General features: G+C 36.3%; 1 protein-coding gene across 1 annotated transcript; it reads right to left on the bottom strand.

Annotated features, from left to right (window-relative positions):
* Positions 1 to 9,748: 9,748 nt before the first annotated feature.
* On the bottom strand, positions 9,749 to 11,462 carry LOC131168692 (uncharacterized protein At5g39865). Its single transcript, XM_058128318.1, has one exon. The coding sequence runs from the start codon at positions 11,162 to 11,164 to the stop codon at positions 9,983 to 9,985; it is 1,182 nt and encodes a 393-aa protein (XP_057984301.1). The 5' UTR covers positions 11,165 to 11,462; the 3' UTR covers positions 9,749 to 9,982.
* Positions 11,463 to 16,555: the final 5,093 nt, after the last annotated feature.

The following is a 16,555-nucleotide window of genomic DNA, read 5'->3' as shown; positions in this document are numbered from 1 at the left end:
GCGTTAATCGATATCTGTTACACAGAAGACACGCGTCCCCCCCCTCTCGGTTCTCACGACACACACGTTCTCCCTGCGATTTGTGCAAAATGCGGTGATGATATCCATGACACACGTGTCGCCCTCGGCTTGATTCTCGTGACACATAATCGTTTTCTCTCTTCCTCTCTCTCGATTTGTGCAATGCGTTCTCGATATCCGTGACACACGTCGCTCTCTCTCGATGTCCACAACAAAGCGGCGCCCCTTATAAAAAGGGTACGCCCTCCTCGAACTCTAAGCTCACACCAGTTTCATCATCGTGAACAATCACATTTCGGTTTGTATGAATTAGCTCTGCCCAACTTGTCTCTTAGTTGTCTCTTACTCGAAAATGTTGTCCAAATCACCCAACCCCCTAAGTTGTGAGAGCAGCACTATCGTTGATTTCAAAGCTGGAAACCCGGTAAGGCACCCATGCTGGAGATTCTAGAGGAGGTCTTCCACAACACAAGGGGAACTCCCTTCAGTGGAGCAGACTAATCTGCTTGGCAGCACAACTCCGACATTATGGTCCCATCGAGCGAAAAATACGCTTTTTTGGTTTTGAGAACCGTAGCGTAGGCGGGATATTTGAGAGCCACTATCTCAACTACTGCCCCAACAATTCTCCTATTACCCCCCCAGTCTTCCGCCACTAACCGGGGTAACGCAAGTAGTGCCCCTGTCATTCTTCCAACCCTCTTCCCTACGAGAATATTCCGGCTGTGAACTTACAACTAATATCTCACCAATGAGCCCTATCCCTTACAATGCAATTCGCAGTCACCCACACTAGGGTTTGCGGATAATCTGGCCTACTCACACCATTTCACAATCAACCCGATTCGCCATGAAGACTCCATATATGGCACCAATAACTCGGAGAGAGCATTCTCTTCCTCCTTCACCGACCAAAGGAATGGGCGTCCGCTCCGCTCTCCCTTTTTTCCGACCCAAGCCGGCGACATTATAAGAGGTCACTCTGGCCAAGAAGGAACCCAAGCGGTTAGCCGTGACACCGCTAGTGACTGGCCCATGATGTTGACGTTGATCTAAGGCTCTAAAGGCCAGCTCTCGTAATTTTTTTTATATTTATGTTATAGGCCATGAACTATAAATACATATATAGATTATCCTTTTTCCACATCTTCTTAATTTCTTTCTTTTCCATTTCAAAACGCACTATTTACCGATGAATCACCACTCAATTTCCCAAAATAAAATACTGGTCGTCACATGACTCTTAATCTATTCTACGACTTAAGTAAATCATTAATCGATTTACTCTTTCTTATAGCGCAAACCAATTTACCAGTTACTCATTTTAAATTTAGCAAATTTTCGAGGACGAATTTTTCTATAAGGAGGGGAGATTGTGATGACCCAAAAATATTATTTGATGATTAAAGTACAAATAATAAAAAATAATAAATAGTCATTAATTTAAGCAATACAGCCAGACGTGTTTTTCTGTAGGATCCTTGATTCCATGTTTGATGCCTCGAAGCCTGGTCTTATCGCGTAGCTCCACCAGAAGACCAATTGTTGCGGCTCAGTCGCCCCTGGAGGTCGGACCTGGTCAAAATGAATTTTCATAGGATAAACAGGATAGCCGATTTTGTAACAACGTAAATAGTATATATACATAAAAATCGTTTTGACAGACCTCATTTGTAGAAATACATAATAAGTTATAATAATACTATGGTATCATATGTGGGGCCTCACAAGACTATTTGGGGTCCCACGAGTCCCGAGCCACAAGACACTGTTATGTAACTAATAGTACTAAAAATATGTTTTTAAACCTGATATTAAGTTGGAGACAGATTGATCAAAATAATAATAATAATATAGGTATCTCTATGCGGGGCCCCACAAGACTGTGTGGGGCCCACATGTGAGTCCCGAAGCCGTAATGGAGGTTTCACAAGTCTCAAAGTTATGTAGGATGCATAAAATCGTATAAGAATTATATCGAGTTACGTAGGATCCATTCGGGTCTCGAAGTTGTGTGGGGCCCACAGACCATGTGGGGCCCACATGAGTTTTCAAATTCAAATTTTATTCTTATTCAAAAATAAATAATAAAATAAATAAATACTAAAAGTAGTTTAAAATTAATAACAATGAATAATAATGATAATAATGATTAGAAAAAAAAATAATAATAATTAATTAACTAATTGATTAATTAATTAGGTAAGTGATTAATTAAAAATTTATTTAATGGGAATGGTGGCAAGCACTCCCCACATGGCCTCCATCCCCATTCCCATACTCAACCCAATACCTTGCCATCCCCTTGCCCATTCTTTAATTTTAAAAAAATTATAATTTCACCCATCTCCCAAACTTTTATAAATTCCATTTCTTCCCCAAAATTTTCCTATAAATAGGGAGCTCTCAACCTTCATTTTCACAACAATTTTCCAGGAAGAGAAGGATTAGTGAGTGAAAGAATTTGGTGGAGAGAGAATTTTTGAATAAATTCTCAATCACCCACTTTTTCCGATCTCATTTCTTAAAGATAACTATTGTGTTCGTAGCATACGGTAAAGAAGAAGGTAAGTAAATTTTGATTATGTTAGTTTCTTTTTATTTTAAATTCATACCCGAGTTTATTTTGTACATAAATTTTAATTATGTTACTTAGTTCCACAAAATTCCAATGAGTTTATTTTTAACGCATATTTAATTATACTAGTTCTATCTTTAATATACTTGCATCTATTTTTGGGTTAAGAAATGTTCCAATCCCCTCGGGTAAATTTTCCGCATTTCTTTCTATTCAAAAATAAAATTATATATATTTTTAACACAAAAATTGTGTGGCATGAGTTATTTCTATGTTGCATTTTTATGAAAATATGAGTAAAGATGAGATTTTCACGATATTATTTTTAAATTGCATAAATTATAATAAGATGAGTTTAAAAACCCCTTATGGCAACGAAAGTTCAAAGTTACAGATGCTCGGTACCGCAGCTTAAAGTTTATACGGATCAGAGTGCACCCACACTGTTTACAGAGTGGTTATTTATGTTAGTGGATTTCTCCTGAGTGCACACCTGGTTTAAGTCCAGGACTTAATAAGGAAAATCTCACTTAAAGTTTACGTACGTTGATTTAGTTTGGTCGGCCAGCCAGCTAAGTCCAGTCTTCGGACCGCACAACCCAGTTATGGGGGTAAACATGACTTACGGCAAACAGGCCTAAGGGTGGGTTTACAATATATGTTTATACATATTTAATTACGTGTACAAAGTTACTGATGATTGAAGGAAAAGTGTAAGTTTACGTGAAAAGGATCATTTTGGTGGCTTAAATGACGATCTAAGGAAAACGTATAAGGAAAAGTATATGTATGTTTATCATTAAATATTTTTACAGTTTTAAAGTTAAAAGTTTAATTTAACAGTTATAGTATATGATTGTAAAAATTTACTGTTAAAATTGATGACAAAAGTTTTATGCAGGAATTGTTAAATTTATGTTTATTCTAAAAGCAGTCTGAAGTTATAGTATTAAATATTATTTTACGAAATTCTTTAAAGCTCATTTTGGCCACACACTAATAATAATCTTATTTACTTACTGAGCGTCGTCTCACCCCAATCATATTTTATTTCAGATAACTCTGAAGGACATGTCGGAAATCAGGCTTAGCAAGCATGCGGGTGGGGATTAGAAAAATAAAGATTTACTTAGAAACATTAGTATGATTTCAGATATTTACGTTTGTGTAATTTTCTTCTTTTGAAATAAATGATTGTAATATGGAATATTAGTGCTCTGGTTTAATAAAAATTGAGTTTATTTGCTTCCGCTGTAAATTAGTAGTAAAAAGTTAATATCCCAGGCCCCTCGGGGTCGGGGTGTTACACCTACATTGAAATTATGGCCAATTTAGTTGCCATATTGTCACTGAGCCACCACATAAGGTCATTTCTGCCACCATTGCTAGTAGTGTTGACTGTGGTGGTTAGCAACCATCATGCATAGTTGTGATGAAAACATACACACAATTGAGGGTGAGGGGAGGGGAGAGGTTGACATAGTTGCGGGTATTGGGTGATGACAACCCGTCCTCATTTCCCATGGAAAATGAAGACAAAATTCAACGACATATGTGGATGGTTAGGGGCAATGAGAAGAAGAAGACCATGATCATTGCTATAGGCGACGCCAAACAGAGAAGGTAGTCATTGTTATAGGTTGGGGGTGTCGAAGAAAAACGTGATTAGGAGCAAATGTTGATGAAGAAAATGTGCGGGGGGGGCATCCTTGTCCCTTTTATTATATTTCCTCCTTTTTTGGACTGTGAAGATGGTTAGTCCTATCTCATATAAATGGGTTAAGTGCCCCTCTTCTTAGCCAGTCTTATTCACTATTGTGTTGTCCTAAATAAGGACCATGGATCCATAGTCTAAACTATTCTAACCTATCCACCAAACCATGCACCCTTATGGTTCCAATAAAGAGCAACAAAACTATATAAATCTTAATCTTCAATTTCATCTTGAGCTTCACTCCTAGAATTTTTAGTGATGGTGAATATCAAAATTTTGGATTACAAGACTACCCAAAATAGGTAGCTACTAAAAAAAATTTTAATGTCTCATTTCAGTTACAACTATTGTTTCCCAAAACTGTTTGTCACATGAGTACAAGACACTTGCATAACAACACCAAAGAAGAAGAGACTACAAAGTTTAGGAGGGAGAGAGTAGAAAATGAGAGTCTCTTGTCTCCTACTTGCCCCTTTATATACTTGATCTTTTTTCTCCCTTTGGAAGGAGGGGGTGGTGCTAGCCATCAAGACTTCATGTTTCATAAAGGGTGTGTTAACAATTTAGTTTGGGGGGCAACACTTTTATCAATGCCACGTGAGAGTCATGGATTGAATAACACGTTATCATACTCACGAGTGAGTAGAGTCAGTAGACTCCCTTGCGTTGCGAGAGGGCACATCCGAGTTGAACTCTATATAGGGGGTACCCTATCTGGGAAACACATGGCTAACAGATTTGTGACATCTCTTTGATTCATTCCCCTCAATCATGTCATAGGCATGGGGCTGACGTGACACGTGCCTCTCCTCGATGCACTCCTATGTCATAGGCAATCCTATATTTGAATTGCAACACTTGTTGGGTAGGTAATCATTCAAAAGACCAAAATATTCATTCTGGATCTAGGTTTGGAATCATGACTTGAGGGTGCCTGAATTGAAATTATGGCCAATTTGATTGCCATATTCTCACTGAGCCACCACATAAGGTCATTCTTTTTTTTTTTATCAGTAAATGTTAATGTATTCCACACTAAAATATGTACAATACACTGGGCATCCCCAGGATTACATGTTTCACAAACAAATCATGAAAGGCAAAGCCTACCTACAATCTATCCTGGGCATACCCAAGGCCAGAACATGCCTTCAATCCATCATACTTCATTTAAGAGAAATGAATCTACATCAAGGGAAAGCCCATTCCTACTCAACCCCTTAACTCCTACAGGTATGGGAATTTATCATCAACAGTTCTATATATATGCATCTGGATATGTTTTATGACAGCTTCAATAGGAGTATCCTTCCCCTCAAATTTTTTCATGTTCCTAAAATGCCAGATCCCATAAATAGTAGAGGCCAAGCATGCTCTTTTTGCTACAGTTTGGAATCCAGACCCTTTGACTTCCATATGCATCCATTTCATTACTGCTTTCAAGGATGACATGGTTCTCCTCCATCCAAGCCATCTTCTCAAATAATTCCAAACAGTGCTTACCTTGCATCTGAAAAATAAATGATCCACTTTCTCCAATTCAAAATTACATAGAACATAGGGCTTGTCTTTAGCTTCGCCCGTGAATTTGTCACTTGTAAGTAGCTTGTTTTTAGCACTCAACCATAGGATGAATGAATGCCTTGGAGTACACCCCATTTTCTAGATCAAGGCATGCCATGGTCTTTTGATTCCTTTAGCTCTCCAAAACTGGTAGGCTTTCGAACAAGAAAAATGATCACCTGATGTCCACAAGTTAAGTTGTTGTACAACACCCCCACTGCCACTGCACTGTTGCATTAGTATGTTTTTTAGCTCCACCACTTTCTTAAATAAGGGGGAGTCATCATGCCTAGTCAAGGCATCCCATACACTCCCCCATTTGAGGTAGACCTAATTTATCCATTTCAAACATAGGGAATCCTTTTTCATATGGATGTTCCATAAAGTCATTCTTGCCATCATTGCTAGTAGTGTTGACGTGGTGGTTAGAAATCATCTTGCATGATTGTGATGAAAACATACACACAATTGAGGGTGAGGGGAGGGGAGAGATTGCCATAGTTAGGGGGTATTGGGCAATGACAACCCGTCCTCATTTCTCATGGAAAATGAAGACATAATTCAAGGACATATGTGGATGGTTAGGGGCAATGAGAAGAAGAAGACCATGATCGCTGCTATAGGTGGCGCCAAATGGAGAAGGTAGTCATTGCTATAAGTGGGGGGTGTCGAAGAAAAATGTGATTAGGAGCAAATGTTGATGAAGACAATCTGCAGGGGCATCCTTGTCCCTTTTGTTGGCACTGGAGGAGTTCATGGGTGGGCTTGATACGCATGAGTGAGCACCAAATTGACCCAAAAGTTTAAACATATTGGGTGTTGGGCCCAACCATGTATATAAGCACTATCCACTCAATTTTTTCAATGTGGGACAAACTCACGAGTAAAATTCTCAACAATCTCCCCCTCACTTGTGAGTCGCAACTACTCCTCCTTGAACGGAAACCGTCTCCCTTATGGGATTAACCTCAATTCCTCAATAGTTGCTCAAGTGGGTCTTACCACCGGCACCTTAAGTGTCTCGAATTGCATTCCACATGCCTCCAAACCAATCCTACCTCCCACGTCTTGACCATATTCGGATCCATCCCAAACCTAGATGATCCTTATTGGCCTCGACTACACACTTGGTCCTCCAAGTATTAGCACGTCAGAAGAATTAACTCCACGTCTCAACTTTTTTACAACGTTGCTCACCCAGAGTTATGAATCGTCGGTTCTGATACCACTTGTTGGCGCCGGAGGAGTTCATGGGTGGCCTTGATACACATAAGTGAATACCAAATTGACCCAAAAGATTAAGCCTATTGGGTCTTAGGTCCAACCATATATATAAGCACTCTTCATCTACTCAATTTTTTTAATGTGGGTCAAACTTACAAGTAGAATTCTCAACACCTTTTATTATAATTCCCCTTTTTTGGATTGTGAAGATGGTTAGTCCTATCTCTCATAAATGGGTTAAGAGCCCCTCTTCATAGCCAGACCTATTCACTATTGTGTTGTCCTAAATAAGGACTATGGATCCATAGTCTAACCAATTTTAACTTATCTACTGAACCAAATGCACCCTTATGGTTTTAGTAAAGAGCAAAAAAACTATATAAATCTTAATCTTCAATTTCATATTAAGCTTCACTCCTTGACTTTATAGTGATGGTGAATATAAAAATCTCGAATTACAAGACTACCCAAAATAGGTAGCTAATGAAAAACTTTTTGATGTCCCATTTTAGTTACAACTATTGTTGCCCAAAATTATTCGTCACATGAGTACAAAACACTTGCACAACAACACGAAAGAAGAAGAGACTAAAGAGTTTAAGAGGGAGAGAGTAGAAAATGAGAGTCTCTTGTCTCCTACTTGCACCTTCAAATACTTGATCTTTTTTCTCCCTTTGGAAGGGGAGGGGGGGTGCTAGCCATCTAAACTTCATGTTCCATAAAGGGTGTGTTAACAATTTAGTTGAGGGGCAATGCTTTTATCAATGCCATGTGACAATCATGGGTTGAATAACAATTAACTCATATTCACGAGTAGAGTCAGTAGACTCCCTCACCTTGCAAAAGGGCACATGTCTGAGTTGAACTCTATAGAGGGGGGTACCCTATGTGGGAAACACATGGCTAACTGATTTGTGACATCTCTTCGATACATTCCCCTTAGTCATGTCATAGGCATGGGGCTGACGTAAAATGTGCCTCTCCTTGATGCACTCATGTTGGTAATGTGAAAAGTAAGTGACTGACCTAACTTGCACCTTTCCTTCACACATTTCTCTTTATTACATGGGAGTCAATTAGTTGTTACATGTGCCTCTCCTTGATGCACTCCTCTTAGGCACATACTAGCCATGTTTTGGGCTTGTGGGAGGCGTCTAGTTGCCGTGATTGGGAGCATTGGGTCCCATTCTCCCTTCTTCAAGAACTTTGATTGGAGAAATTACATACCATTGCTAAGGCATCCCCTTCCAAGACACTTTAAAGTTGAAATTTAGAAGAGCAGTAATTTAGATTTCTTGATATCTATCTTGAAATTATATTCATAACTCATAAAAAGTCAAACTTAAAATAAATCCATGGGTGTGAACAACAAAAGATGATGAGCCACATACACCTCCCATGCACACAATAATAATTGACAATGATACGAGAGAGAGAGAGAGAGAGAGAGAGAGAGAGAGAGAGAGACTAGCTAAATGGTTTTGCAAAGCATACATGTAATAGACATGGTAGAAAACCGGAGACAAAAAATAAAGTCAAAGTCCCAATTTTGACTTTGGACATTGTGATTCGATGCGATTGAACACAAGCTGACAATCTATAACCAAAAATAACCAAACATGGGCATTGATAACTCACATTTCCAGGGGGTTCTTGGCAGCCCTTATCATGCCACTTATCGATAGCCATGCACATGAAAGGGAAAAAAAGTGCTGATCCAAAGGTTTTCCTTAGTCTTCAAAGTGACTAAAGTCTGGTATAACTCTACTTCAAACTTTCTGATGTCTCCAATATTTCTCGTTAAATGCCTGGGTTGTACTTGACCCATAAATGCAACCACCTGAGATCATTTTGCAACAATCAAGGCCAGCCAAGAGTTAAGAACAGTAGTTTTTAAGCACAAGGATTGACAAATTGGCTCCAACCATCCACCTTGTCCAGCTCCCTAAACTATATGACACGCTTTACTTCAAGGCATCAAAATCCTAAACTTGATCTCATACCCAATTTGTCGATGTGATCTCCCAAGGGCACAAAACCTGCTTAGCTTGAGACAGTCCCCAACTAGAACCATTCATACAGAAATTTCACCATTGTTAAGTTCAAAAACAATTCGCCAATTAGGGACTTCACTTTTTTGAGACTTCTGCATATGTTGACTATTAATATCCTTATTCTTCGTCTCGATACTGTTGGGTCAATAATGGAACTATTGACCTGTGCGAGATTTTCATGCTAAATATCAATCACTTTGTATCTAGATCATGGTTCATCCCTCCAAGAAAAAAGAAACATTATCATCTATCAATTAAATTGGAAAAGGTTAGTGCACCAAGTAGAACACTGCCAACACAATAGACAATTTTGTAGTGGATAATAAAATTTTGCAGTGGATGATAATAATGGAAATACAAAGTAAGAACATAATTATATTCCAAGGACACAGGAACAACCAAATGAAGCTATAAATGATTACTTATAATGCTAAGAAAAAAAAAAGCACTTCATATTCCATCAAAATACAAGAACAGACAAATGAAACTAAGTGAAATGAATGTGCGTGTAACGGAGCAATGAAACCGGTAATGAGCAACCAAAATTTTTTGCAAGTTTCTACTCTGAATAGATAATAAGCCATGAAAAGGTAATGAGGCAAAAAAGTTTATCTTTATTCATGGTGCTCAGGTGGACAATGAAGAACAGTACCAACTGCTGAACCATATAGACAAATAAGATAGATAAATGTTTCAAACAAAACTCAAAATAGATAGAGATTCATGGCATTACAGAAATGGCATTCATTGGAAATTCTTGCAGCAAATGCTAAAAGATGTCTCTAATCAGCAGCAAAGATGTCTGTGATCACTGATCAGCAGTATCACTCAGGAGCAGCACCCGGGGCACCGAACCAAACCGTTCTCATTGCATTCAGGGCATCTTTTCAATTGTTCTTCTTCTTCCTCGAACACCTTTCGACTACCATTACAATTTGGGCATGGCATGAATCTTGCATCCCCACAGCCCTCACAAACAAATTTTGGATCCCGAACCGGAAATCCTTCCAAAAGTTTCTGCAATTCTCCAAGCTCATGAAGTTGTTTAATCTCATCTGCACCTCCAATATGCTTCCCCCTAATAAACACCTGCGGCAAGCTCACCATTTTCCCTCCAACCGCACTCTGCAATTCCTTTCTATATGCCGAATCCATTGAAATATCCCTCTCATCTACTGCAACTCGAAATCCCCTGAGGATCATCCGAACTGAACTACAATCTTCATGAGTCTTCCTAATTCCTCTCAAGCTAGTGAAGTACAAAACAATTCTATCTTCTGCACCGGGCAAATGAAACCGGTTAATGGAAAATGGAGAAGGCAAAGTAGAAGACGGCACTGATCTACTTGGTTTAGACTGCTTAAACCCGAATTGCCTGGACGACAATGCTCGCAGATAACTCGAAACCACGTTTGCGTCCATCTTCGCAAGCATGGATTCCTCGGACAAGTGCTTCCACAATGGCTTCGACGGTGGTTTCTCCGGCAAATCTGAAAATTTCGCCGATTCAAACGAATCGCAGAGTTTCTCCACAGACACATTACGATTCTGAGGCTGAAACGAAGTGGGTTTCTTCAGGGGTTCAATCTGCTCCGAACCTAAATCGAGGTCGTCGAGGCCATCCATGAGTTCCCAAGTGTTGATGACAGAGTCTGGAGACAAGGACTCTTTTGGGTCTGTCGCGGATAGGGTTTTGCCGGCGACGCAGCGGGATGGAGACGGAGAACGGTCCTGCCCGCTCAAGCTAGGGTTAGGGTTTGTGGGGTTGAGGAGGAGGAGAGAACCGTAGGTGGTGGAGGTGAGGGAAACAAGGTGATGGGTGTCGCCTTTGCAGAGGGGCGGGTGGTGGACTAGAGGCGTCGGAAGAGAAAATGTTCTGGTGACTGGTACTGGAGACTGCTGTGAAGAAACATGCGAACAAGAAGAAGAGGAGGAGGAAGAAGAAGAAGAAGAGGGTTGCTCACTGATTTCCGCGACAAGCGTGCTGGGTCTTGAAGCAGAGCAACCCATGAATGAAGCAGACAGAGGAATGTGAAGAAATGATTTGTTCCTCTTTTTGTCTGTCTCTCTTTCTCTATCTACACAGCTTCCTATTCCCTCCCTCCCTCTCTGGTCTAAGGCCTTTAGATGATAATGGAGTGCGCTTGCAGATGTAGATGGTAAGCGAGACAGAGAAAGAGGATAAGAGTATAGACTCACTGTATAGTATAAATACACAGAGAGAGAGAGAGAGAGAGAGAGAGAGAGAGAGAGATGGTACAAGGGAGCTATCGCAGGGGTTGGGAAATTAAAGATTAAAAACGAAAATCAAGGCATTGAAAATTTGAAACCATCCCTGCAGTTAGCTAGGGATATTTCATCGTTATTTATTTTATTTTAAATCAGTATTTTTCACTTTTTTGATAATTTTTTTTTCATTTTTATAAATTTAAAATTCAAATGAAATTCTCACTTAACAAATAATTTTATAAATTATTATTTGTAATCTTAAAAGTTTTTTTTATCTATATAATTTCTTTATTATTCTTTTAAATTTACGACATTGAGTTACATTAAATAAATGTGGCCGTTAGTTTTTGACAACAAATTTCATCTAACTTCTTTCAATGCAACAAAAAATAAATAGTAAAAAATTTTAATGCATTTACTAATTAATATGCATTAATTAGTACTTCATTAACTATTCATTTAAATATATTATTTAATTTTTTTATTTTTATATCTATAGTAATTTATTTTTATCTGTCTGCCCTTTTAATTTTACTTTTCGTGACAAGCATACAAAATTAAATAATAAAATCTTAGTTAATAACAATTTTTTATCGAACATCTAACTATTTTTATATCTTAATTTCTAGAAAAATATAGGTGCCTATAGAATTCTACTTTTAACAAGTGCAATTGTAGGTTTGTTCCTATGCTTTTAAGAAAAACTTATTTAGGTAGCCCGTACTTTCTTGAAAATGTAGGAGTAAAACAAACATTTCACGTAATGTGTATACCTATAAATAAATTTATAATTTTGGCTTTTATGTTCGTAGTTGTTACACACATGTTATACAATTATAATGTTATACATACACACAAATATATATATATATAATTTATTCTTCATGTTTGTATTTATTATTTTTTTATAATTTAGTTAATTCTTTACGTTACTAATATTTTACTCTTTATCCCACCATAAACTATTTTAAAAATTTTATACGTAATGGTAAAGTTATCGCCGTGTGACTTGAAGGTCAAGGATTCGAGGCGTGGAAATAATCTCTTACAAAAATATAAGATAAGGTTTCATACTATAGATCTATTGTGGTCCGCCCCTTCCTCGGACCCCGCATATACGAGAGTTTTGTACACCAGTCTGACCTTTTTTATAATAATTTTTCGCTATGTGTTAATTACAAGCTAGTTAAGATTTTATATATATACACTCAAAAATGAAGAGTAATAGTGAAGTGAAAAATTCTTTCTATAGTAAGAGAAAAACAAATTTGAGTAGTTCTAGGGATATTTTAAAAATAAACTAAAAAAATTGTTATATAAAAAACCCCCTTCATAAGAACACACACACACACACACAAACATATATATATATATATATATATAATCGAGTTGATTAAAATTTACCAACAAATTTTATTTTATTAATTAAGAGGGTATTCATAGCTTATGAGACATATAATATTAGAATTTAAAAGTTCTATATTCAAACTTAGAGGGAGTGAAAAAAATAAATGATATGTAAATAAGCTATCCCCGACATTATTTAAACTCAAAAAAAGGGGAGAAAAATCGGTCTGATTTAAATGAACTTAATTAAGAACAATCTAGCTTTAACTTTTGTCCTGCATGTTTTAAGAATGTACAAAACCCTAATTTTCTTTTTTTTTTTAACATTTTGGAATACAAAACCCTAATTTTAATTGATTCCTACAACCACCACTCAATTTTCTATAGGAGAAAGAGGCTTCTTTGTACAGGCTGGTGAAGAAAACTGAGGACCACCCAAGACAGCACATTTCTTTTTTCTTTTTTGTCTTATGTATTAAGTACACTACTGATTTAAAAACTGTGTTGGCTCTTTTCCTAAGTCAAAGCAATAAAAGTACCAAGAAGAAAGTGAAAACAGAAGCACACTTTTAATGTTTTTTTTTTTTTAGATTTGGAGTTTATTAAAGCAACTCCTTTCACTTGTCAGCTAATCAAAGTTTCTTCATGGTGGGTTCCTTCCCTAACATTCTCATTATTAAATTTAAACAACAATGAATAACCCATGTGCAATTCAAAAAATAATAATATTATTAATAATAATTGATGAATAAAGACAATTTCATTTAGGTTGGGGGGAGGAATGTGATGCTAGTGCATAGGCACATGCATTAAGCCGTATAATGTGATTCTACTTTATGCAACTTTTGTTTGTGATTTCTCCACAGAAAAAAAAAAGTGTTATCACTTTTATTTTGAAGGGTTTAAGGTTGTATCTTGAAGAAGTGGAAAGAGAATATGAGATAGGAGATGAAAATTTTATGATTGTAACATTTAGAGTTGATGTATATTTATGATTAACCAAAAAAAGGTAAATATTATGTGTGGAGAATGTTATACGGCAAGAAATTAATGAAATGCTCCTATCAATACTACGAAATTCCATCAGGGTTTGTTGGTAGGGAAATGTAAGCTTAATTTATCTCTCTCTCTCTCTCTCTCTCTGTTGCTTTTAAGAAAGTGAAAATAAATTAATTGATGTTGTTGTAAAAATTATTTGGTCGCTTAATTTGTTGTGTAATGTGCGACAATTATGATGAATAGTATAGAAAAAATATAGAAATAAAGTAAAAAAAGCACACAGGTTTAACATGATTCGGCAATATGCCTACATCCACAGAAGTGAGTGACAGCTGAATTTCACTGCTTCAAAATAGGGTTAAATCATATGTATTTATACTAACCCTAGTCGTACAGAGGTATTAGAAAAATTCCTCAAATACTCATGTACCATACAAGTAGGGGTGTTGCCCCTGCACCCCCAACCCATTAATCGTCCCAGCCCATAAAAAGATAAATTACAAGCCCAAAAAACTGATGTCGTTGTTATGCTCTATTCTACTTCTGACATTAGTCTACTTTTTCTTTATACGTGTTCCACTCAATATGAGTCACATACTACAAATACGCTTGTAATTAAAAGGGAGTCGTTATAGTGAAAAATTTTGGTCTTGACTATTTGATGAAAACATTTCAAATAGGTGAATGTTCAAAGTATCGTTTAAGAAATATAATTGATATATAAATAATTTTGTAATATTTGAATTTTTTAGGCTTAATTTGACTATCGTATATTTTGTAAATAAATTTTTAAAAATGAATTGATAAAATGAGTTGATTGAAATTGTTGAAAAATTTTTTGATCCGAAAAAGGAGTTACTATAAAGAAAAAACTAATCTTGAGCATTTGGTAAAAAGGTTGGAAGGTGTCTCTAAGTATTGAGAATCTCTTTGTTAAAGAATATATTAATGTATTAATATTTGTGTAATATATATTTGAAAAAAAAAACTAATGACACTCATGAAATAGATTAATTTGTTAGAACAAACTTAAAAGTTTCAAATTTGTAATTTTTAAAAACTCCTCAAAAGGCTAACAATAACAATTTTATTTTTAAAATATTGAAACAGCAATTAACCAAACTCATTGTTCAACTCTAAAAGAAAAGGTTTCTCAAAAAAAGTTTGACGTCAAGTTTTTAAAACTTAAAATTTTGCTTTCAAACTAGTTATATATACTTTTTATTTTTAAAATAAAAAATTCATCCAAATAAGATAGATTAATATAAAAGGAACTCTTCGATTAGGATAAGGATAATTTGGAAAAGAAAATAAAGATTGGATATCTAAGTCATAAAAGCTGGGAGATTGATCCATAATGTATTGCATGTTAAAAAAAATTTGTAAAGAAGATCTTCAGCTTATTTTATGACCTATAATCGAGAAAGAATAAGGAAAATAATTCAAAATAAACCGTATGTCACTTCCGTCAAGTTAATCGAATTTCGACACAATTAACTCTTCTTTCCTTTTATTCCTTTGATCAACTTTCTATTATGCAAAAAACTACTTGATCTTCTCTCCCCTTAACCATTCTTATGTTTGACTTATTAATAGAGATTTTATCAAACTTGATTGAGTGGTGAGAGGGACCAAAACCCTTTATATAGAATTTTATAAGTGATTAAATTCAGCAAAGAGTCATAAATACATTTATATGACTTTTCCTTCCTCCAAGGTCATTCATTACGGATACATTAGTTATGAGATTGTATCTTTATTTTTACCGGTGTATCTTAGAAGACTCTTCGTTAACCATTAAGGATACATGACTTTGGTCATTGTATCTTCTTCTTTTTTTTTTTTATTACATAGGAACTCCAGCCACCAACGAGTCATTCGGACCCCCTAGTACAACACCAAACCTACGGATCAGCGTCCTCCGCCCCAGGTCTCGCTAATCAGGATAAAGTCCAACTGTGGACACGGCCTCTGTGCATTAGTTGGATGTTCGACCAACCCGACCCTCAGGATACATCTCCATTACTATCCACGGTCCCCGCTGGCTCACAGAAAACTCTCACCATCCACGGTTTCTGCTGGCTCATAGAGTGAACTCTTATCATCCACAATCTCTACTGGCTCACAGAGTAAACTCTCACCATCCACAAGGACCGCATGCTCCATAAGTGTATCTACCTGAAATTGAATCCCCGATACTCCTTCTTACTTACTAATGTCTTTCCACCGCACCATTTGGTCATTGTATCTTGCCACTAATAAACGAGATACTTGACTTTGGTTAGTATACCTTTCTATATTCATTAATAAATTAAAAAATAAAGTTTAGTCTTTAATTAATTCTTCATTTGTAGACATACACACTATGTGATTATGAAGATCACACACACACACACACACACACACACACATACACTATGTGATTATGAAGATCACACACACACACACACACACACACACACACACACACACATATATATATATATATATATATATTTCTAACATTCTCTCACTTGATCGAATGATCACATCAAGAATCACATATATATCTTTTAGTTTGATTTATACTTGAGCTATACACATAACAAATTAGTGATATGGATCACAATGGTTTTATGTCAGTTATCTAACATAATTCCTTCCATGTATCACATGATTAGCATTTATTTAGATAAGTCATAGTCAGGAAAAACATAAACTATTCACTAATTATGTTCATATCGTAAATTGGTCTCATAATAATGTCAAAAATACCATAATCTTTCATTTTCAATGTGCACATATATAAATTATAAAACATAAGGCAAACCTATTGAATTTACATGC

This window comes from Malania oleifera, chromosome 11 (assembly GCF_029873635.1).
Source record: "Malania oleifera isolate guangnan ecotype guangnan chromosome 11, ASM2987363v1, whole genome shotgun sequence".
Taxonomy (NCBI): Eukaryota; Viridiplantae; Streptophyta; class Magnoliopsida; order Santalales; family Ximeniaceae; genus Malania; species Malania oleifera.
The sequence above is the reverse complement of the archived record's forward strand: the minus strand, read 5'-3'. Positions and strand labels throughout refer to the sequence as shown.